This window comes from Pelobates fuscus, chromosome 7, assembly GCF_036172605.1.
Source record: "Pelobates fuscus isolate aPelFus1 chromosome 7, aPelFus1.pri, whole genome shotgun sequence".
In the NCBI taxonomy this organism is placed as follows: Eukaryota; Metazoa; Chordata; class Amphibia; order Anura; family Pelobatidae; genus Pelobates; species Pelobates fuscus.
This window is the reverse complement of record NC_086323.1, coordinates 63859010-63874072: the sequence shown is the minus strand read 5'-3', so window position 1 is coordinate 63874072 and position 15063 is coordinate 63859010. Positions and strand designations below refer to the sequence as shown.

The following is a 15063-nucleotide window of genomic DNA, read 5'->3' as shown; positions in this document are numbered from 1 at the left end:
AAGCAAAACATCCTTTGTGTTTCATCCACAAGCTAGTATAATCTTTAGGAAGCCACATTTTGTTATCACAATGGCAACTTGGGTAGTGACAAAAACAAACACAGAAAGGCAAGACATGGCAATTAGTTTTTTTTCTAGCTTTTATACGTTCATAACAAATCAGCTCAGAAGTGGATAAATATGTATAACAGCAAAGTAAGTAATAACCCCCTCACTATGGTAAGAATACAAGACCTTCTGCGGAGGAAATTAAACCCAAGTAAGTCACGCTGTCAATGTAGCAGCCAAGTTGCCATTTATCAACAAAAATCTACACAGACCTACTTTACCTTAGCCTCTGGTGATGCAATGTACGTACATTTATTTTTGTCATATTTTCTAACATTAGAAACTGTAGTGCTTCAAGCGGGACGGCTTCCGTTCTCGTTAAGCCCAAACATTTATTTAGTTTTCTAAAAAGTCACAGATAAATGGGAGGTAGGATTCCTTACACTGTGTTAAAGGAAACATGGCTTAATACATAATCTTGCACATGGTTTAATAAATGATGATGTATACCCAGTGCTGTTAAATCTTTAACTAAACTGGCTAGATGTTTATGTAAGCAGTCAAATTAATTTAATTTCAAAGTTTGATAAGATTTGTGTGTACTATTACTGTAGTACGTTTCCATTCTCAATGCCAGTGTTGGCAAACAAGGTAATTCAGTGTGGCATCGGACTAACACGTTTCCTTCTTGTTCACTACATACTTGCCTCCAAGGCTAACAAGGCTACATATTGCCACTAAACATCTGTGGCAATACATTAAGTAGTAGAACTTATACTGGGCACAGAATCAGTTAGCTCAGACTGAGGTCTGAACAGATTCTGTTGGGTCACATCAAACTGGCTCATATAGCTAGTTTTACCAAGGTAAGATGACCCTTTGACAACACTTACACAAGTACTAGCACCATCCAACAAACATTACAAAATAATGAATGTTTTCATACTGAATTAAATTAGAGAATCGGATACAACCATACATAGCAAATGGTGGTACAATGGGGAATCGTTAAAACAACTGTTAACTACAGAAATATTCTGTGGTTATTAATTCGCTAAAAACTTGGTCTATCCACCCTTAGTAAATGTAGGTTTCCCATCAATTTAAGATGACAGATAGCAGTGCTACATTTTTATTTAAAGGGACACTATAGTTACCTGAACAACTTTAGCTTAATGAAGCGGTTTTGGTGTATAGAACATGCCCCTGCAGCCTCACTGCTCAATCCTCTGCCATTTATGAGTTAAATCCCTTTGTTTATGAACCCTAGTCACACCTCCCTGCATGTGACTTGCACAGCCTTCCATTAACACTTCCTGTAAAGAGAGCCCTATTTAGGCTTTCTTTATTACAAGTTCTGTTTAATTAAGATTTTCTTATCCCCTGCTATGTTAATAGCTTGCTAGACCCTGCAAGAGCCTCCTGTATGTGATTAAAGTTCAATTTAGAGATTGAGATACAATTATTTAAGGTACATTACATCTGTTTGAAAGTGAAACCAGTTTTTTTCATGCAGGCTCTGTCAATCATAGCCAGGGGATGTGTGGCTAGGGCTGCATAAACAGAAACAAAGTGATTTAACTCCTAAATTACAGTGTATTTAGCAGTGAAATTGCAGGGGAATGATCTATACATTAAAACTGCTTTATTTAGCTAAAGTAATTTAGGTGACTATAGTGTTCCTTTAACCCATTAAGGACACATGACATGTGTGACATGTCATGATTCCCTTTTATTCCAGAAGTTTGGTCCTTAAGGGGTTAAACAAAAAAAAATCTGTGACTTGATTTATGCACTCGTACCTAATTTCAGTCTCTTCTTCACCTTGTTGCTTTGTGCACATTAATTTAAATCCAACCTCAATTCTACTCATCTAAATTTCCCTTTGTTCACTTCCTGTATCTTTGTCCTCCACTAACACCTGAATCTAATTCTCTCCATATTATCATACACTCTCAATTCTATGTTTCCCACTTACCAATTTTCTTTTGATTTGCAATATTTAATTGTTTATTTCAGGCCTGTTTTTTTTTTTTATAAGTCAATATGCTTTTCTCCACCACAATGTGCACTGATATCAACATAAGGCGCGATAGGTTACCTTTTGATAACAATTCAATTTGGTATCAAATATAGAATTTATCATTGGGACTGATGCCCCATCTTGCAGACAGGCACTGAGTGTCTGCTATGGTACCTGTGCTATAGTATCGACATCACTAAACTAACAAAAATAATGCAATCTCACGGTGTCTTTACTGCCAGCACATTAGGCTGTGAACACAGTGAGGATGTAATTTACTCCATTCATATGGTCCTCCTGTTAAGCCAAAGACTTCTGAGGTATCAGGGAAAACCTGGACAACAAAATCAAGCATGGCATCAACACTGTAGTTTCTATTAACCTAAGCAGGTGAACTACCTTCAGTATAGTTCTTCTGCTTAAGCTTTTCAAACAATCCCTGGCATACAGTTGTGTGAGAGCCATTTTTTTCCCCACAGGTGTTTTTTTTTCATTCCTGTGAGGTGCAAAACGGTTCATGTCTAATAAAACAGTGACATTTCAAAGACCATTTGGTCTGTCTGGAACTTTGGTTGCTTTGTGCAATATCCAGCTAGTCTGTTGATTTAAAGGGGAACTTCTAAGGATCTTTTACGGTTACATATATTTGTTACCCACATTAAAGAAATTCATTAATATACATTTAAAGTAAAATGGAGCATGAAAAAAGTTATTATTATTGGTATTTATGTAGCGGCAACTAATAAAACCGCGCTTTACAATGTTATGAAAGGGGGGAAAATGTACAATAAATGAGACAATTACACAACGACAGGAACAATAGGTAGATGAAGGCCCTGCCCAATGAGCTTACAGTCTCGAGTAATATGTACATTTTCAACATTTTATTGATTTGTGAGATCTCCGGTGAAGTGACCTTTTTCTATTAATGGAAAATAAACATTAATAACACGGAGTAGAATATTTCAAGATCGATGAAACTAAAGATACAAATCCATAGTTTTCATGCAAAATAAGCACTACTACTACTCTGAGTACTTATTAAAATATCTACTAATTATGCAGTAAACATTTAACCATTAGTATGTCTGCACAATTTGCCTTCACATAAGAAACCTGGCCAATTCAGGAAACAAAATGTCCAATCACTATCTTACCGTTGCTTAAGTAGAACAGATGTGGATCTGAATTTAAAATATTCAGGCATCTGTTCAATTACTACTTTTTTTTTTATAAATTCTTTATTTTCAAAGGTGCATATTTAGGCTTACATACAGATCATGACATGGTGGTACATCAATTAAAGCCGGTTTCTTAACACTGTCGCGTTGTTCATGGTAGTGTTGCTGTTGCTAGCTGCTGAGCACATACAGTTCACAAATGTATCCCATGTCCAATCTGACTGATTGGTGTACATTATCCTTTTAACCGGGTAGGGGTGAACTGGGGGTTCAATTACTACTTAATACAATATAATCCTAAATGAGCTGATACGCCTAAAGACTCACAAGCACAAGAGTCATACAAGAAGAGGTGGGATTGGATTATCACCGATAGGCCTAACCCTTGAAGATTATTGGAAAACAATCTTTAATTGCCAGAGCAAATAATCACGAGACATTGTGCTTTCAACGCCAGTAACCTATAATTCAATTCACCTTTAAAAGAGTGATAAACCCCATTTTATGTCCCTCTGCCCTAAGGAAAGTGTTTTAAACCAAGATACGCTACCCACAGATACTGGTGGTTTATGAGTCGCAGTCGCTGTACAAACACCAACAGAAGTTGTACCAGTGTGTGGTCACATACTAACAGCATATAAGCAAGATTAAAACTGAAATCCATCTAGAGTATTGTGATAATTTGGGTGTGTGCTTTCTCTTTCTATTTGGTACCAACAGAATAAAACAGAAGCCATGTTAAAGTTGGTGCCCAAATATATCACTGCATTTGTTGATGGCATGGAATCCTGCAAGACAAGGAATAGTTCTGTACCATTGAAAGAAGGGGTCCAAGGTCTATACTTCATTTCTTTCATTTTTTTTGTTTTACTGTTGGGAGATAACACAAGGGACATGGGCTATGGCTGCCAGAGTGCTCTATGTCAACCCAAAAGCATATTTATCCTCGTAAATACAAACTGCCATCTGCTCAAACTTGTGCGAACCTGTGGAAGCCTTGTGAATGATACTAAATTTGTACTGTAAAAAAAAAAAACAAAAAAAACAAAGATGGCAGGACATAGTAACTCCAGAGCCAGAAAATAAAACGTCTTGTTTTTTACATCATGGCCATGTTTAAAAAGAACACATGTTAACGATAATTCTGCACCGAGAACCAATTCATGTAATGCTGCTAGCTAGTCAATTCTAACGATTATTCTACCAGTGCAGAAGAAAATCCTACAAAGTGACATATATCAGTAGCTCGTAATGTCAACATTAGTACAGGGCTTCCAAACTAACAATTTCTTCTCAGACATTGCTAAGGTACAGAGTTATTTTCTGGTTTCAACATGCTTCTGCAACTGGTATAAGAGTCAGTCACAGATTACAGGAGAGCGTGTATGCCCTTATTCCCACAGAGGCTTTACTGAAAGGATGTAGTCAGTTCACAAGAATGTGCAGTTTTATCTAGAAAGCATGATTTACGTCTGGAAATAACTGCTGCTTACAATGCTTTAAAACACGCACACAACTTTGTGGAATATACATTCAATAAACGTTCTTAAAGGAGCTGTCTATCATACACACACAGAAAAATACATTATACACAACCATTATACTCAAAGAATATAGAAAATCTCAACAATATGAAATAGTGAAATGAACCCAAAAAAAAGCAGACACACATATTAACCAGAACAAACTGTAAAACGGCTAAAAATAAAACCGTATATACAATCAAAAAGTCTGCGTGCTTACCTAGACCAAGCTCACATCCATGACACGAATTATTTTAACGGAGGTTAGATGAAAGACATATCCGTTTGTAGATGTATAAAACAAATAAAATATTCATACCAGTTCTAAAAACTTTGTATAAATTTTCAAAACTTACTTATTCAAAGGAAAAATGTTAATTACAGCGTCATATTAAAGGGGGTAAATCGCTTTGTAAAATGCTAGTGCCCTTCCCTCAAGAAGACTGGGAGGAATAGAATAGCTAAAGAGAAATCCTCCTCTGAAATGAAGAATTTATCTGCCCTGAATAGTTTTTCCTGTTGCAGGAAGGTTTTGTCGTCACAGTTGTGTTAGGCCTTTGAACTGCTGAGTGTCAGGGAAAAACATTACATTTGGAAAGAGTGCTAATGGAGAGGTCCCAAGTTAAATCTGAATGCAGCACAGTCATAGCACAAAGCACCCGTCTTCCTTTTCAGGCTGTGTAAAAAAAAAAAAAAAAAAGTCCATGCAAGCTGGCTTGGACAGTGTTTGTACACCATCTTATGCTGCAAAGTTTATGTGGTGCACTTTAAAATACACACTCTTTCCCCAGGACATCCTGGCTGTACACAATGGGTACAAGCAACAATGGCCAGAGAGTCTCAATTCACAGAATGAGAAATGCCTCTTACTATCAGCTATTGCACCACTTACAATATTAAAATTAAAAAAAATCATAAAAAAGCAGTAATACTTTGTTTACAAACAAACAAACAAAAAAAAAGTTTTGAAGCCAGAAACAAACACAGAACTAGCAAGTATGCATATACTACTAATTTACACCAAGTGTGAATATAGGGCAAGATGTGCAGAAACTGATGGTGACATCACTGCTGGGGGTCCTGTGATCGGAGGGCATGCAATGTTGAAATTTACTTACGTGTCTTCATTTTTCTTCTCTTCTGGCTACTGTTGATGCAGCTGCCAGGGGACTCCATCACTGCTGTACTCTCACGCATGCGTGCATACTGCAGTGAGGATCCCATGAGACCTCCATAGATGGATTCTCCATAGATAGAACCAAGTGTCAAGAAGTGTAAAGTGTATGAATAATATTGATATATCTTTTGACTGAGTTGAAATTTAAGTGAAATTTCAACACTGTCTATATGAGTATTTCATACAAACTCTTTTAGGGATCGACCGATATTGATATTTTAGTGCAGATACCGATAATCTGTGAACTTTCAGGCCGATAATTTACCGATACCAATATTCTGTACATTTACCATTTTGAAAAAATAAACTATTTCTACACAAATCTACTGTTAACCGAACATGTTTATTATTTATTTATTTTTTTTGGCAAATCTTGTTTTTATTAAGGTAAATGCACAATATATACATGCCAGTCAGAATTTTTTATATTTACAAGAATATGTGTTTGTGTAGTGGATGCAGTGAATGTTTGTCTAGTGGATACAGTGTGTGTGTTTGTGCAGTGTGTATATAATGAATGCAGAGTGTGTGTATAGTGAATGCAGTGAGTGTTTGTGCAGGTATGTAATGTGTGTAAAATGGGGAGGGGGGCATTTTTATTTGTTTAACTTCATACATACATACATACATACATACATACATACATACATACATACATACATACATACATACATACATACATACATACATACATACATACATACATACATACATACATACATACATACATACATACATACATACATACATACATACATACATACATACATACATACATACATACATACATACATACATACATACATACATACTCTCTGAGGGGCCCAGCACACTCTTACTTTCCTTCCCAGCAGCTCCCCTGTCTAACTCTTGCAGCTTGCGTGCCGCGCGGTGCATTGCCATGGTAACCCGTGGCAACTTTTTGACGGCCGCTGGACTCACGAGAGTTAGACAAGGGACCTGAAGGGAGCTGCTGGAAAGGTAAGTAAGAGTGTGCTGGACCCCCCAGGACCCTTGTCAGCATTATTGGCAATATTGGTATCTTTATTGACCTATACCGATATGGCTGAAAATACAGAATATCTGCCAGACTGATAATCGGTCGATCCCTAAATTCTATCATTGTGAAATACTCAGGGGGGGCTGTTACATTCCTAATCTGGAAAGAGCACACTGCAAGACTGCAAATGTAGCATTTTCATGTGCAATTTATTGCAGAACAGCCCAATCCCAGCATGGAGTGCCATCTTAAAAGACTTTTTTTAAATATTATTTTGGAACTTGTGATAAAATCTTTATTACAAGAATGACAAACTGAATATTACATGAACCTATTAAAGAGCCACTGTAGGCGCCATAGCCACTTCAAATGATCAAAGTGGTTATGGTGCTTGAAGTCCAGAGGCACTAAGATCTACATCAGTCCTAAACGAATTACTCACTGTTCAAAGATGCTCAGTCCCCCAGCAGCCTGAAGTCCTGCCCCCAATGACGACATGGCAAATGTGGCATTGCTACAGGTAGAGTTACACTTCCCGCAGCGGAGTAGTTAAACTCTGCATGTGCAGCATTTCATAGCTGCACATAGAGACTTCAGGCACCATGACTACTCTAAATCACTGAAGTGGTCATGGTATTTGGTTTTTAAAGGGTTACTCCAAACACTGCACTTTAATTTAAATGGGCACTGTAAGTTCTATAACCACTACAGGGTGTTGCAGTAGTTATGGAGTTTGGAGACCTGCAGCCACCCTTCGGTAAATTGTTAAAAGCTCTAACTTCTATAACCACTACAGTGTGTTGCAGTAGGTATGGAGTTTGGAGACCTGCAGCCACCCTTTGGTAAATTGTTAAAAGCAGTCTACTTTTTTTGTGGTATATTTCTATTTTATTTTAAGAGATTGATCTCAGCAATTCCAAGTTTTCACAATCACTATTAAGTTCTAAAACCTTGTACTTGAGATCACAAATCTAAATCTGATCATAAATTCTGGCCAGTATCCTATCCATGTTCTGAAACTTAATTACCAATCATAAAACAACAACCTGTTTGTCGTATTAAGAAAATATACCCGGCGATGGCCATACAAATGAATAGATTTTACTCACTATGCTGTGAATTAATGTGAACAGAAAATTGAAATTTAAAATGAAAGACCAAAAAAAAAAAAAAAATGCAAAAACAGTTGGACGATTAACTGAACCGGAATTTTTTTCCAGCAACCACAATAAAAAATAGCACCTTACAATCATTTTTTGGGGGTTAAAAAAATAAACGGAGATTGTTGAGAATTTAGACTTTATAGCAGCAATGCCTTCACTTAGCATGAACATAGTGTAATTTCATTTTACATAGTGTAATTTAATTAACATGTTTTATGCTTATCTTTACTCCAACAAGACAGTACAAACAACTTGTGATACACAAATACTCAAAGGTGTAAAGTCAAGAGCTACAAACACCTTCCTCGCTATCCATGTGTCAAAAGAAACGTCTGTCAGTCACCTTTAATCTCTCTGAAAAAGTTATGCTTTATGTGTCTGTCTCAGCTATTTCAAGTATGTCCGACTGCTAAAACAACCACAAAATTACAGGATGTATGACATGACAATTTGCTGTTGAAAATCAGCAAGCAGACAATGAGCAGGAGCCAGGGAAAATCTGGTACAAAAAAAGAAAAAAGTTATGGTGCATTTTGGCTTAAAAATTCATCATTTAAAAAGAAGCCTTTTACAGAAGTAGGAATAAAACACGTTTTGTTACACATGAAAAACCTAGCATTGAAAAGAAATACTGCATTTTTAGTCTTTCACAGATGGGATAAAAAAACAGGAAAAATTTAGCAATTGGGAAATGCGAGTCATAATTGCTGTCATCCAAGCAACTCAGAGTTATTTCTGCAAATGAACAGAATGTTACTCACCTTTAACTTTCGCAATCACTGTTCCAGCGGCTCCTAGAATATCAACAGAATTCAAGGTATGGTGTTTGCTTATCACTCCTTTCAGGACACGAAGAAGGTCCCCTAGTCGTTCGTGGACCACCTGATGTAAACATTCCTGATTTTCTGGAGGAAAGGGGACAACAGGAAAAAAAATGTAAATGATAGGAATCACTGAAATGGAAGCTTCTATGATTTCAGTGGTTTGCAACCACATGCCAGATGGCTATCAATGGGCATCAAAGAATCATGACACACAAATCTGAGCTAATGGCTACAGCATGAGGTTTATCAATTTCATAGTGCATCATATGCTATATCATAGTGTGAGCGCTTTCCTCTGACAGACATACATCATGTAGTTTATAGCTAAATGTAGAGAATCCAGAAAGGAATGGTTCGTGTATGTAGTTTGACACCTACACTCAAAAGCTCAGCTTTCCAAACCAGTCTTCAAGAAATACAAATACATGATTGAGTAATACTGTAATCTTTGAAAATCATGCTAGACACAGAGAGGGGACCACCTTTCCAAAATTCTATTTAGTTCTTTGCACTGGCTGTATTTCTAGGAAAGCTATTTTTTGCCAATAAAGTATTGATTATGAAGTGACTTTGAACAGGAACAGTCATTGTGGAAATATTTTATTAAAAGTTCTCAACAAATATTTAACATTAGTATAACCGTATCAAGTGTTATCAGATACTAAACAAGTATAAACAAAAACATGCTATAAAGGAATATTTAATGGAATACAGCACTGTTATTTTTATAAAAAAAAAGAAGAAAAAGTCGGCGCGATTGAAATGGCATGCATTACAGATAAACAAAAATATTCTAGAAATAAGCCGGTCTGACCTGTGGAAGGAAATAAGGGCTGCAGTGTGTGCAACAGTGTGGGCATATTTCCTTTTATTGGTCTTACTAAGATGACCTTGAGACAGAAGATAATTAGGCATACAGAGGCAGTGTGTTGGTTTGTAAGTACCTCTGCACAAACACCTTGAATAACCTTAAAAAAAACCAACTTTTTTTTTTTTTACAGACAGCACAAACCCGTCACAGTGATAACTAAACACGTGACAGAAAATTACAGTCATCTGCAATATCAAGGCTAGCCATCGATGGTATACAATCAGGGTTATTCACTGAAGTCAGAATTGTTGGGGATTCAGAGTGAATTTAAAGGACCACTATAGGCACCCAGACCACTTCAGCTTAATGAAGTGGTCTGGGTGCCAGGTCCAGCTAGGTTTAACCCTTTTTTCTATAAACATAGCAGTTTCAGAGAAACTGCTATGTTTATAATAGGGTTAATCCAGCCTCTAGTGGCTGTCTCATTGACAGCCGCTAGAGGGCTTCCGCGCTTCTCACTGTGATTTTCACAGAGAAGACGCCAGCGTCCATAGGAAAGCATTGTGAATGCTTTCCTATGGACTGGCTGAATGCGCGCGCGGCTCCTGCCGCGCATGCGCATTCAGCCGAGGAGGAGGAGAGTCCCCCGCCCGGCGCTGGAGGAAGAGGTAAGTTTAACCCTTTCCTCCCCCTAGAGCCCGGCTGGAAGGGGACCCTGAGGGCACTATAGTGCCAGGAAAACGAGTATGTTTTCCTGGCACTATAGTGCTGTCCTTTAAGGCCAAAGTAGCTGAACTGGAAGCATAGCTGACTTAGAGAATGTTCCCAGTTTGACTATTGCGGCCTTGAATTTAGAATTTAATTTGAATGCCCAATGTTTTTCACTTTAGTAAACAGCCTAGTGGGTATTTTCATGAATGCCCTACAGGGCTTAAAATGTCAAGTTATGTTCTACTAATCAGTCCATGTCATATCTACAATGGGTACATTTTTACTCACCAGGGCTAGATACTATAAAACATTTTTTTGAAAAAGTCAAAACAAGCCCAAAATGATTTTTATCAACTAGGATGATATACACATTTTTACTAATTTTACCATTCACAACAATTGGCAATAGGAAAATGAGATTGGAATACTTTACAGACATGATTTGTGAGGTTTCATTAGTCCCTTAGTGAATCAGTATTGGATAAATCACAACTGATGCCTGTGATATTGCATAGTTAACAGGTATATGTATATGTACAGATGTCTGCAACATAGAACCGTTCCTTTGCATTCATTAAAATTTCTCAATCATAAAGAAATGGTTTTGCTAAAAGTGGTTTAGTCACTTCAAAGACAATCACTTATTTATGGCAGTTAGGATTAAACATTAAATGTGCCACATAAAAAAAGTGTATATACATATACTCAAACACATACAATTGTATGTGGCTGTCATTTGAAGGATTGTTAAGCAGCTGCAATTAGAAAAAGCACAGGACACACATGATCTGCAAAACACACGTACAAAGAAGCCAGGGCCACAAAATAACTTCCTCTGCAGGCACTTTATTTAGTTATGCAGTTGCATTAGAGCTTTGAAAGGAAATGGACATCACCAATTAGATCATGGTCATTTCATAGAAAATTTGAAATGTTCCTGCTGCAATGACTGGCCTTAGAATTATTCACCCATTAAAGGAACCCTGATGGTTTATACGAAGGCATTTCTGTGTGTTGTGCAGATAGGGAAAACACACAATATTCTGTAGTCCCCTTACAAATCAGTGGTTTTGGGGAGCAAAAGACAGCAGGCACAGCATACGACAACTCTGCCCCCCAGTGGTCAAATCCACTGACTTGAACAAAAATATTCATATGCAATTCCCTTACTGTTCTGATGTTCAGAGTGATGGTGATTGGCCTGATCTAAATGGACCTCTATTCTGATATAAATCCCATATATTCTGGATCCATTGCACCCAGAAATTCAGATTTTTGAGACTTCTGGCATTACTTTCTATTTTATTGTCTTTTTTCATTTTAAGTTCTATTCCCTTTTCTTCTTTACGTCTCATACTTTAGACTTTAATGCCACTTTCATTACTTTAATAAGTAAAAATAGAAGTAACGTTGAATGGATTCTTTCACAAACTTGAAGGAAAAAAAAAAAGAAAAGAAAAGCTAGGTATTTAACCTGTAAAACAACTTGTGCAAGAAAATAAAAAAACACCATACAATTGATAATGTTTAATATGTCTCTGAAAAAGAAGTGTTATAGTGCATTGACAATGTTTGGCTTTGTATCTTTATTGTTTAATGAAGTGAAAGAATCGATCATGTAATAAAATACTTTATTTGCATGATGTGTAGGTTGGGGGGCTTCCACAAAACTGCACAATAACTACACGTCCCTAATCTTTCAGAACAAGAAGTAATGCAATGGTAGTCCTATTATACTATCTATTGTTTGTGATTATATTGTGTGCTGTTTAAAATTGTCAACTACCTCGAAGCTGGGAACACAGTTTAGATATATTTTTTTTATAGTGCAGTTCATTATCATTTATGGTCATATTAAGATGTGAAGCATTTTCCTATTACAAATAAAAATAGAGAAACCTGTAGCACACATGCCAAATAACTTGTATATGGGGGAAGAAAAACAAAAAAACTATTTATTGGCTCAAAGAAGAGAACCTTCCAGACTTTTACTCACAACGGGTTCACAATATTTTAGTTTTATTAATTGAATGAGCTGCTGTGACTCCTTCCATTGAACCGGCATGTCACATAACACCATAAATTTAAATGCTCAATAAGAAATTACCCCAGTGGTCTGATCATTTTAATTTCCATATCTGCAGTCTATTTCACCAAGTAGCTACAAACGCTACATTGATATTAGTTTTTTGCATTAATAAATCAGATGGATTAGCAACCTCATTTCCTGTGTAATGAGTGAACAGGGGTTCAGCTCTAAGGTGCGACATTTCATTTATTTGGGATGGCAACCATTTTAGGCTTCCAGTACCTTGTAATATAGAACACTCATACATAAAACAATCAGATTGCTACATTTGGTTAAATAGTCATAATTGAAAATGAAAATAAATTTTCAGACGTCGAGTTGGTAATATTTTCTTGCACAAGCTTAGAAAGTTCACTTTAAGTTTGGTTTCTGCACATTTCGAGAGACTAAAACCACAGGACCTTCCGGTGTGCTACAGAGCAGTCTGTGTGCGGTATTTACAACAAAAACAGACATGCAAGAGCCAAAGTGCACACACAAAGCATGCTTTACATTCACTTACTTGTTAATTATTTGGACAAAAATGTTGAAATTGTAATAAAATTGAGAGAATATGATGTACTTTCTCAATGCCAAACTTGCTAGAAACATTGTATTATTTATAAAAGCTTGTGTTGAAAATATGTTAAAGGAACATACCAATTACTTGAGGTTCCAGAGGGCTGACGTGCAAGCTTCATGCCTATAGATCATTTTGTTGGACACTTGGGGTGAAATGGGGTTGGTATTGTGTCGTGGCACCCTACCACAGTCTTACGACCAAGCGGACAATATTTGACAAGAAACTGATAAGTTGCGTCTTGAGCACCATTTAACAATATGAACTAAAAGGGCAAGTTATCCCAGCCCAAGACAACAAAACTCGTGACATCTCACTCACTGCAAAATAATAATAAAAATGTAGAATAGAGTAAATAAGTTAGCTTAACGGAGATACATTTTTAAAAGATATAGCAGATCTTGTTTTCAATATGTCGAACTGTGAATGATAGCAAATCTGCCATTGTTCCTGTACAAAAATATGTGTATAAGGCAAATACACTGTTTAAAAAGTAAACAAAATATTTTTTTTTTGTAGCTCAAAAGCTTTAACTACATGTCAAGAAAAGAGGCTCTAGGTGTGATGTGAGATCTCAACTGACATACAAAAAGAAACAAAATATCTTTTTTTTTTTTTTAATAAACACGGCAAAATAATCCATACAATATCCTTTCTTCTTTATGAATTCCCAAAATAGCAAAACTCATCGATTTACAAATTCCCAAATAAAGCCTTCTAATGAATGCAATTTCTGCTTTGTAATTGTATCAGTGCTTGTACACAGATACAAAAAGCATGTTTTGACCAGCTCCTGCACATCTGAGTTAAACCTACGCTCTCACTACTAAAATTGACACTCAGCCTGGAGCAGATGGTGGAATACTACTAAAACAAGTGGGCACTCGAGGGTGTCCTTTACCTTGATAAGCATTGTGGAAATCCGCTGTCCGAACACGAGGCCTAGTATGATTAGCGGACTGGTGAACGGTGGAGGCGGCCGATCTCCGAAAACTGGGCCCGCTGTGATCGGTGGCTCGTCTGTCGCCCTGCTCCCTCCCCCTTTGGAACGGCGGGGGTTATCCCGGTCCCCGCTGGGACAACTCGCCTCACTCAAGCTATATGGTCCCCCGCAGCACCACCAGCCCTGTGGCAAACCTAAAATAGCTGCCGCTCCTCATCCTAAGGACTGTATAGTACTCAAGACAAGGAGGGAGCGTTTTGAAGAGCATTTTGCTGCTCTCTGCCAACAGTTCTGGAGACGCGTCTATCACCGACAATAAATCCCTGCCGAATCAGGTAGGCTAAAGGCTACAACGAACACCCAACCTTGTCCTAGACCAGGGTCCCACTTAAAGAAACCCCCAAGCAACAAAACTGGCACACGGGGGGCTCCCGACATGCAGAGCGCCATCGGACCCACTCTCATCTAGCACAGAAGAGAAAAATCTCAGGCCGCGTGGCTGCTGATCAACATACCCTCCGGGCAAAGCAGAGAGGGGACCCCTTACACAGAAGACCGCACATACCCTGGGACGACAGGACAACAATGACCCAGCAACAAATTCTGGAAGCTTACCACCATTAGGGATCAGATAAAAGGGGACTCAAAAATGATGGAGGCCAACAAATCTACACTCACGATAGTTTTATTTTTATTTTGGCCTGTTGCCTTACACTTTATGATTTCAATACCCATACTCCGTGATCTCTACGCCAACCATAGTAGTAATTATATTGTAGTGAAAAACGGGGACCCATGCTTGCATACTTTATTATAATAGCAGCACCCAGTGATTTCATAACTCTGCTGTTATTTCATGTTTGATTTACCTTTTACTGTGACACCCAGCTCTATAGTTTTCTTTGTAGTAACTACACTCAATCTTTACCTACTGGAGCTGAGTTTTTGCAGCAGGTTTTTCTCTCACTGTTTTTAAACGCAGTGCCACCTTGGTTATAATTATAATTAACT

The 15063-nt window shown here is 37.4% G+C and overlaps 1 protein-coding gene across 2 annotated transcripts in view; it reads right to left on the bottom strand.

Moving 5' to 3' along the window:
* Positions 1–15063, bottom strand: part of ARHGAP29 (Rho GTPase activating protein 29) — a 126685-nt gene that overhangs the window by 48261 nt on the left and 63361 nt on the right. The window contains exon 3 of one of the 2 annotated variants that reach the window (XM_063428349.1): positions 8877–9020. In XM_063428349.1, the coding sequence (XP_063284419.1) occupies positions 8877–9020 (144 nt within the window). Of the gene's footprint in view, positions 1–4995; positions 5083–8876; positions 9021–15063 lie in introns of those variants that run through there. The other variant, XM_063428350.1, reaches the window with a different exon arrangement.